The 10,477-nt window shown below is 36.5% G+C and overlaps 1 protein-coding gene across 1 annotated transcript; it reads right to left on the reverse strand.

Annotated features, from left to right (window-relative positions):
- Positions 1-684: 684 nt before the first annotated feature.
- LOC125473127 (protein ALP1-like) lies at positions 685-2,569 on the reverse strand. Its single transcript, XM_048575525.1, has one exon. The coding sequence runs from the start codon at positions 2,527-2,529 to the stop codon at positions 856-858; it is 1,674 nt and encodes a 557-aa protein (XP_048431482.1). The 5' UTR covers positions 2,530-2,569; the 3' UTR covers positions 685-855.
- Between the last annotated feature and the right edge of the window lie 7,908 nt (positions 2,570-10,477).

The raw sequence follows: 10,477 nt of genomic DNA on the forward strand, positions 1-10,477 counted from the left end.
TGTTGAAAAATGGGAGTTTATGACATCACAAATTCTGTCAAAACATGGTACTTTCGGGTCTGCATATCTTGGTAGCCTGATATGGCCAAGAACTAAAAGTTACAGGGGTTGACAATGTATGTTTTTTCGTTTGTATCTATCTTCTCGAACCAAGTAGGTAAGCGCGTAACGAGAGACGTTATATACAAGCGATGTTATAAGAAATTATCTCTTGACAATCTGATTTAAAAATCGCACATAGGACTATAAGCTTTCAAACTTCAGAATAAAGGAGATGGATGCATAATTATATACAACTGGTGATACGATAAATTTTTTTTGCAATGTAATCAAGAATCCCAGCTAATTATAATTAATCAAACTTTTTAAGTTAGAGAGATAGGCACAAAGTTGTATATAATTGGTGATGCATCAACTTTTGTCTTGAATATGTCAACTTTTCTCTTGACAGCGTAATTGAAAATCTCATCCAGTCATAAGCATGCAAACTCTAGAATGTCGACGATGAAATCATAAATCAAAATCTCGACCAATTTTACAAACTCAAACTTCAAAGTTAGAGAAATAGATGCACAGTTAGATACAATTGGTGATACGAAAGATTTTTTTTTCCAACATAATCAAGAATCTCAACTATGGTTGCTCAAACTTCGAAACCAGATTTAGAATTTCAGATAGCAAAAATGAAGAACGAACTATATTGATTAAGAAAATATATGATCTTATTCACAAAGCTAATCGAAAGCCCAACTATATTTCTCTCTGTATAATATTTTACTCTACAATATGACTACAACAAAGACAGCGCCAAAAGCCTAAAAGCACAATACAAAAGCTGAAACTCAAAAGCACCCCCTATAGAAAACCAGTGCCTGCAGCAAGGCCATGGTGCAACAAATTATGAGCAATGTGATCCCTCGCCTGCACCGAACCCGCCGACCTCAGACTATTAACCGGTGCCACCACATCGTCGAAGAGCTCGAACCCGAACTCGGGATCGAGCTCCTCATTCCTCATTGCACAGATATTGTGCAAAACACAGCAGGCTCCAAGCACCACAGGCAAGTCCTGCAGTTTGACCTCAGTCCTCTTCTGCAAGCATGACCACCTCCCTTTCAACTTTGCAAATGCATCTTTAGCCACCCTTTCGACTTCTCCGATTTTCTCGTTGAATGCGTGCTGGGTCCACGTCAAGTTCTGGTGGGTGTAAGGAACCAGCACCCAATCCATCAGAGGAAACCCAGCATTTCCTGCAATCCACACATCCTTCAATAGTCCTCTGGTTGCTCTCTGGTACAACGCAGACTTCTCCAGCACCTGTTCGTCCGGCATCGAACCCGGCCAGCCGATGCAAACGTCGGTGAAAACACCTCTCGGATCGACAACCCCTTGAACCGTGATCGAATACGAAGTCTTCTGGTTGCGTTCCGTGTGCCGCTTGTTGAAATACGCAGCCACGTTCACCTTTGGAGCAATAATTGGAATGTGGGTGGTGTACATAGACCCGGCAACGTTTGGAATTCCGGAAATGGTCTCGAACTCCTCCTTGATTTCCTGCATCCTGCCTTCGTCCGGCCACTGGAGAAACTTGGGCATCAAGACAGTCTTGATAGCAAGGCAAACTTCCAGAACCAGCTTGTGGCAGGTGGAGATTCCAAGCCCGAAACGTTTGGAAACCTCCCGGAGCGGCTCCCCGGTGGCAAGCCGATATATGCACACAGCCACGCGCTGCCGCACCGGAATCGCCTCGCGCAGCATTGTGTTCTTCTTGAAAACCGCCGACTCCAGCTCCGCGCATATCATGTCGAACGTTCCCTTGCTCATCCGAAACGCCTTTCGAAACTCCTCCTCCGAAACGTCTGGGTGGCCCAAATTCTCCCACCACACCTTGGACCTGTCCTTCACCCAAAGCCTCCTGTGCGGACCCGGAATCGTAGCACTCGAACTCGCTTCCGGACCAGCCGCGGATGTCTCAGCTGCGGCAGTGGCCGCAGCGGCTGCAGCGGAAGCGGACTGCCGACTCCGTTTCGCCCTCGACTGCTCCGATTCATCAGATTGAGAATGATGCTGCTGAAGATCAGTGTAATACTCCTCCATAGCTCGAGTCTTCTGCCTGTGATTAGCTTCAAGCAACAATCTTTCCTGCTGGGCATCGACCAAGTAGCTCTCCTGCTCCTGCTTCTCCTCCTCGTCCAGCAGAATCAGCGAAGCCAGTATGTCGCTCATTGCTCCCGGAGCGGCTCCAGCGCCGCCACCAATACCATTGTTGTTTCCGTCGTCCTTTCTTCGCTTCTTCAGGTTGTGATTCCCTCCATTTATGTCGAATTCGTCCATATCAGTGAACAGGGTGTAGAAATGGGTGTAATCTTCTTGATTAAGAAATGGGAACGCAGTAATTTCCATGAAAGGTGTGGACTTTGATGCGTCTGAAAGGTGTTTGATGAAATGCCTGTGTGAACTTGAATCGCGAGTGCGGAGGTGAACTGGTGGAGATGGAGATGTTGGCTGGAGGACTTGGACTGGGGACATATTTTATACCTGCGCGAGGCGTGTACGCAGGTGTGAACGCGGAGTGGGGAGGCTTTTGACTTGGACTTGACCCCTTTGGAAGAGAGCTTTTACGCGGTTGGGGCCCGGGGGGGCGGTGGTTTTTGGGATAAACGTTGGGAATTTGGAAGGGGAGGGAAAGGGACGGGGAAGTTTCGTTTTTAGGGGAAGGAAGAAGGAAAGAGGGGGAAAAAGGGGGAGAATAAGTGAAATGGTGACTTTGCTTGTACTCAATTGCAAAACAACCTCTGTCGCCAAAAAGATCCCCCAAAGATTCACTGTTCTGTGAGTGCCTGTGGTCATTTACAAGCTAACGATGACATGTCTAAGTAAATTTGATTGTTGTACGCAAACGAAGGTTTTTGAATTAAATTGGTCGGGTTTTGTCCTACGAGTATGTTTTCGTAACGATGAAATTAGGAGGACTGTTGAGCGAATTCTAAAATACACACATAATCATTTGCGAGCAATGAGTGTTAAAAACAATTGATTATTTCGGACCAAATAAGGTTTTGAAGCAAAAATGTTATGAAGTAAGCTTTGGATGCATGTTGTTATATGCACCAAAGAAGATTTTCAACTAAACGATTCAATAACGTTCTATATGTGTAACCATTTGCAAGTGGTGAGGTATCGAGTACATGTACTAAAAATTGTTTTGTGAACCTGCAATTATCATGTTTTTTTTAGAGAAGTTTGATGTCACATGAAAATTTTATTTAATTAAACAAAAAAAATGTTTCCGATGATATAATAAATAACTCCGATTGTGAATTCTACATTGTCCGCCCCAAAGTTATTGAAGGTATTTCCTTACTTAAAACACAAACTTGCATAATTAAAGTTTACATATTAACCAAATCCATAAACACATTCAACGTTGTTTTACCGAGAAATTTTCCTTAATAACGAAACCTTGAATATTAATGTTATATTTAGTGAATCTTTACCAAATATCCTTTACTTTTTTGAATTAAATGTTTATCGAAAATTATCTATTTTCTATTGTGATGTACTAAACAAAATCTCAAACATCATGGTGTATGAATCTAAAAACTTGAAGTGAAATGATCTAATGAGCTTGTTTGGAGAGGTGTGATTAAAAAAGAGTTTAATTTGATGCATTAAAATTCTTTGGCTTTACTAGAATTTTTTCGTATTAAAAATTTAAAGTGATTCATTTAAAAAGATTGAGGGGTGAGAATAGAATTATCCTAAATTTAAAGGTCAAAACCATCAATCATCATTTTTCTACAATGTGCTTGTAATTAAATTACGAACTTCTAGTAAACGAGAGTTATTACCGTGGCCGTACGGTGTAAACAATTTAAAACGTGATTTGCAACAATTTAAAACTCTACCAAACATTCCACTTTTCACCTTTTTTTTTATAACATTGCTTTAGTCAACTTCTCCTTTATTTAAGATGATTCTTTTTCAAAACCAACAATTTCTGTGTTCTAACCATAAAAATCCGGAGGTGGATTGTCTACTCTTTCATTTTTATATTTTTTTTATGTCATCTTGTGATGTGTGATCATGGTTAAGTTACGTTAACATTTTATATTAATTTTTTATAGAAATAATAAAATAAAAAATAATAGGAATATAAAATGTTGATGTGGCTTAACCATGATCACACAAATAGGAGGGCATGAGAAAAATATGGAAATGGGAGGGCAAACAATCCACCTCCTAAAAGTCCACCACCAGCAGTGAAACATGACGCTATCTTGTTTTCGATAAAGTGAATTTGGCTAATCAACGTCTTGACCATCAGATAATGATTGTATTATATACATTTATTTATATAAATTATATATGATTGTCAGATAATAAGCGTATTAAATTCATGTAAGTATTGTAACCATGAATTGATTTAGATCATATTTGCAAACCATGTGATATGTCACCAATAGAAAATAAGCATGTTAAGTAACACTTAATAATAATACAATCATCAACAACCACGTCATATGATTTACAATATATAATTTAAATAAATAGTTTCCCTAACATTACCCATATATATCATGTAAATAATAACTACTATTTTTTGCATTTAACCAATAAATGATGGGGACAGATTCTTGGCATCACTTTTTTTACACAACTTTTGACACGTTTTTTGTTGGGTCAACTTTATAATGTATTTCAACGATTCGAACCGTCTATCATTTAGGTATTTCCTAAAAAATCATGTTTACCAAAACTCACTCAAATCTGAAATCATATAACCGTTGAATTAAGGATTTAGGCTTTCTTTGTAGAATCGTATTCGTCCATTTTTTTCACTACAAATGAATGTCTTAATGATTTTGGATTTGTCTAATTTTTTGCAAGGATGATCTATAAATGTGTTGACCCTAAAAATTACAAAGTCTACGTGGCGTACATGCCGAGTAACTAATAACCTAACTACGTCATTCGGTTGAATGCGGGGCGTGCCAACTCGTCGGCCGAGGAGTAAAATTTGTTGATCTGCGTTGAGTGCGCTGCTGACTTCTTGACCTTGCAATTGCGACCCAAGAAGGAACACGTCTCGGTCTTTGGGTTCTCAAGCCTGAAGACAAGGTTGCTAGTTTTGCGAAGTTCAATATCAAATTCGGCTCTCAGGATGCCGAATGTAGTAACCTGGTAACACCTCACTTCGCCGAAAAAGCTAATGAGATGACCTCTGCCAATAAAGATTCGAAAATCCTTCTCAACCGAGACTTAGATAGATAACCAGTCGGCCTTGACGCAGTGTTGTTTATCCAAACTGATGGTGTTTTGCGGTCAGCTGATTCTACGGCAACAATGTTGTTTATCCAAACTAAAGATGTTCGCCGGTTGCCTTCACAATACTGTTTATCCAAACTGAAGGTGTGTCAACGGAAAAAGAAAATAAAAAAAAATCTCAAGTTGTTTGAGAGGTTTGCACAGGGCAATTGTGTGTTGAATTGGAGTCCCTTTCATGTTGTATGTGACCTCTTATATTTATAGTGATTATGCATCTACTCGTAGCCTGATGGTATTTGTAGAATTCAATTGCAACTTAAACTCCTGATAAGCCAATCCCCTTGCTAATAATTATCACAACCTAAATTGGTGCTAGTCATGCAGCATATTGGAAACGCCTAATGCCAACCACGTGTAATAGAACTCTCATTAATTTCAAACCCTCCATGTTGCTTGGCGGCTAAATCCTCCACGTGTATGTGAATTATGCATGTCGTAAGCACCTGTAATTTAATTGCAATGCCAACCCTTGAAAGCCTTATCACATCCCATTAATGTTACCAAGCCTAGGCTACCTAGGCTTTATATCTTATCACCTTTAAACTCATCCATCCATGCATGCATCATGACCCTTCTTTCTTGAATACCAACTTTGCAGCATATCCACACGTCCACACACATCCCAACTCAATTTAAACTGTACCACTTGCTTCGGGATATAATTCGCACCCTATTTACCTGGTTGAAAAAGATGCTAGGATAATTCATATTAAAAGATAATTATTATGATAAAAATCATAATATTATCCTTTAATAATGACAAAATTATCTCCACTTTTCCATCCGACGATTGAGAGCTATGTTCACTTAACGACCTTGATTGCACGGGCCGATAGTGTAAATTTGGATCCAAACAAAATGATATTCTAAAAGGTGGACAATTCAGATCGTTAAAATACATTACATAGTGGCTCTAAAAAAATGTGTGTCAAAAATTGAGTAAAACAGATCCGTCCTCATAAATGCATGGTTTTTTAAATATGGCATAAATACATGAAGTTAATGTTCTTTGTTCTTTCTCTCTTGATTTAGTTTCTATTGACTTCGATTTAATTCCAAAATTAAAATGGATATTTTAAAGTGAGTTTTAACAAAAAACCTACGGTACTGTTCACTTTAACGAAAAATTACATTTTTACACTAAAAAGTCAATCCTGATACCATTCACTTTACGCTTTATTTTGTCTTTAAACTCAAAGTTTTTGAGCCATTTTCATTAGTTTTCCTTATTTTAAAATTAATGTTCTTTGTTCTTTCTCTCTAGCTTTAGTTTCTATTGACTTCAATTTAATTCCAAAATTAAAATGGATATTTTAAATCTCATTGACCCAAAAACTATTGGTCAACGTTACTTTCAAAATTATTGAGCTTAATTATTTTTTTGGTCTATTTGCTGATTGATAGTTACATAGATATTTAAGTACAAGTTTGAAAGAAGAAACAAGTTCGAAGATCACCATGTGGTACGTAAACCACCATTATCAGGTTGTTTGACATCTATGTCCACTAAAACATTGCAATCAAAACCCAAATTAGTTATAATTACAATTATGCACACTAGCCTTCATTCACACGTATATAGAAGATATTTTTTGAATTACAACATGCTATGCAGGATTTACACGTTTTAAATGTATTATTATGCGCATGTGAAAAACCTTTTTTTATAACCGGTGAGCGTGTGCGGGAGACATTTTTTGAATCACGACGTGCTACGTGCGACTTATACATTTTAAATATATTATTATGTGTATGTGTTGACCCTAAAAATTACAAAGCCTCGTGGTGCGCAGACCGAGTAACTAATGAGCTAACTACGTCATTCGATTGATGTGGAGCATGCCAACTCGTTGGCCGAGCTCGGCCAAGGAGTAAAATTTGTTGATGTTACGTTGAGCACGTCGTTGACTTCTTGATCTTGCGACTACGGCCGAGGAAGGAACACGTCTCGACCTTCGGGTTCTTGAGTCTGAAGATAAGGTTGCTAGTTCTGCGAAGTTCAATATCAAATTCGGCTTTCAATGTGCAGAATGTAGTAACCTGGTAACACCTCACTTCGCCGAGAAGGCTAATGAGATGACCTCTGCCAATAAGGATTCAAAAATCCTTCTCGACCGAGACTTGGATAGATAACCAGTCGACCTCGACGCAGTGCTGTTTATCCAAACTGAAAGTGCTCCGGGAACGGCTAATTCTACGGCAACAGTGCTGTTTATCCAAAATGAAGATGTCATTGGTTGCCTTCACAGTGCTGTTTATCCAAATTGAAGATGTGTTGGTGAAAAAAGAAAATAAAAAATCTCAAGATGTTTGAGAGGTTTGCGCAGGGCAGTTGTGTGTTGAATTGAAGGTCCTTTTTGTCGTTGCCACTGCCTCTATTTATAGATTTTGTAATGCTCAGCCACTGAAATAAAGTATTCCAGTTTCATTCTAACTCTCAGCGTCCAGATATTGTGATAAAAAACCTTTTTGATAATATCCCTCAAAGTCAAGATTCCTCGGGTCAATGTCGTGTGCTCCTTTCATCTTTGCAAAACACCAATCTAATCCAAAGATTGGTTATAATATTTAAATGTCGTGGATCTCTGTCATCCAAATTTCATGTACCAATGACATTCCAATTTGCATCAGTATCTTGACTTCAACATTATCCCAAAACCATGCATCTTGACTATTCAAACCTCATCTTAATGCACCATCACCATGCTGCTACGCAATCTAATAATAGGAGTCCCAAGTCCATTTGAATTGTACTGCTTGCTCGGAAACTTACTTTGCATCTTATTATCCCGTATAAGAAAATATCAAGATAATTTGTTAAACGATAATTATTATGATAAAAATCATAATATTATCTTTCAATAATAACAAAATTATCTTCACTTTTCATCCGACGGTTGAGAGTGATGCTCACTCAATGACCTTGATTGCACAGGTCGATGGTGTAAATTTGAGTCCAAACAGTATGCAAAAGACCTTTTTTTATAACTGGCACTACATTGCCTCTTAAGATCTTGTGAACGTGTTTAAAAATAGAAAAAATAATATTTAATAAACAACTGATTGAATCACATCATTACTAACCTATTTTGAGGTACTAATTAAAAAAAACACTAAAAGAATTCATTATTAAAAAACACTGTTTATATGATGAAAATATCCCTACATTATTTGGTGCATTATTTTAGATTGCTTTTGAACTTTTTTATTTGGAGTGAATTTTTGTCCTAAATTTTTTTGTGAAGTTGGTGACCCTATAAAAGGATATGTGTTTAGTGTGAATTATTATAAAGAAAACTAATGAAGAGATCTTTGAAACTTTGAGTTTTAACAATAAGGACAAAATAAAGGGTAAAGTGAATAGTATCAGGTTTGATTTTTTAGTGTAAAATGTGATTTTTTGTTAAAGTGAACAGTACTGCATACATTTCTTTAAAACTCCCATTATTATATGATCCAACGCAGTTGACCAAAAATACAAAGATGAAATCAAGTAACTTCAACGCTAGTTAGGTACAGTAGTTTGACCGTCTTATTTGATTTGAGATCGTATCTCATTCTTCGTAAATTAAATGATTTAAAATATAAGTTTGCTGACCATAATCGTAAAATATTAAATAGAAATAAAAAGGAAATTATTATTAGCATTTCAAAAGTCTCCTACACTTCAAACTTTTTATAATAGGAAAGAAAAATACACTTGTGAGGTAGTGTAGAATGAGATTTTTGAAATATCAATAACATTTTCCAATAAAAATACATAGTGACAAACTAAAGCATGATCTAATTTGCTGGTCATCCCACAATTTCCCCTTACGTTTTTTTGTTTTATTTTGTTTTATTAGCAACTTGACTTGCATGTCAACAACCTTCAGAGTCCTCTTTCTTTTGGAATACACTTATTTTACCTTTCATCTTTATGTTGGAAGAATACACTTATTTTTACCTTTCATCTTTATGTTGGAATACACTTATTTTTACCTCATACACACCCTTATTAATCTTTGGCCATTGATGTCTATTCATGTGATATGATGACAGAAAATTAAGAGATGTGTGTGAGAAGTAAAAGTAGGTGTGTGGATAACCCTACATGGAATTATTGACTTTTAATTTGTAGGTAATGTCAAGTTTATAATTAAAATACCCATATATATTAGTCTTTATGATTGATCAAGGGAAGAGGATCCTCTCCGAATCCACTTTGTGAGGATCCTGGGGATTCCCATATCCTAGTCGTTCATCGTATATCTTGCGGTCAATTTTTGTCAAATACTATTTGTATTTAATTTTAAATAAAAAATTTAAATAATTTCTAACCGCACAATGCACAATGAATGACTAAGATGTAAGGATCTCCACAATTTAGATTCGGATGAGATCCAAATCCTTGATCAAGTGGTTGAAAAGCCAGCTCTTAGATTGTTATAATTATTTTTTAATGCCCAGTGCATTTTTATTCATAGTGGACCAATGTAAACATGGACATGAGATCTTATCATGTGATGATGAGTGTGATAAAAACATAAAAGCATAATTCTCGTGACACATAATTTATCAATACAATCCATAACATGTTTAGTTTAAAAATGAGTTATACTATATTATTACAAGCTCTTACAAACACAGGGAGTATATATATATGCCTCAAGAAGATTTATGTTTTTACTAAAAATAAAAGATATCAATTGTATTTAAGCACAAGGTACAATTATAGTGTTCTTTTAACATGTGTTTATGTATACTTGTCGTTTGCAAGTGGGGTAAACTGATGTTTGAGCCTTCAAACTTACTTTAGTTGAAGCTGACATTCCAAACTATTTTTTAGGTAAAATAATCTCTAAATTATTTGAAATTAACAAATTAACAACTCACAATCAAATTTGATAAAATTTCATCAACTTTGCCATTTACTGGCACAATTTTATCCTCAAGAGTGAATCACGTGCTAGTATTTGACGGCAAAGTAGATAAAATTTCGTCAATCTAACAGTGAAGGGTCAATTTGCTAATTTCAAATAATTGAGATGGTTAATTTATCAAAAAAATAATTGAGAAAGTCAACTTCAACAAGATAATCATTTAAGAAGTCAAACCGCAATTTACTCATGCAAGTTATTATATGTGTCACCATCAATCATAAGAGTCG

The sequence above is a fragment of a genome, unplaced genomic scaffold (assembly GCF_019419815.1).
Source record: "Pyrus x bretschneideri cultivar Hongxiangsu unplaced genomic scaffold, Pyrus_bretschneideri_v1 Contig8, whole genome shotgun sequence".
Taxonomy (NCBI): Eukaryota; Viridiplantae; Streptophyta; class Magnoliopsida; order Rosales; family Rosaceae; genus Pyrus; species Pyrus x bretschneideri.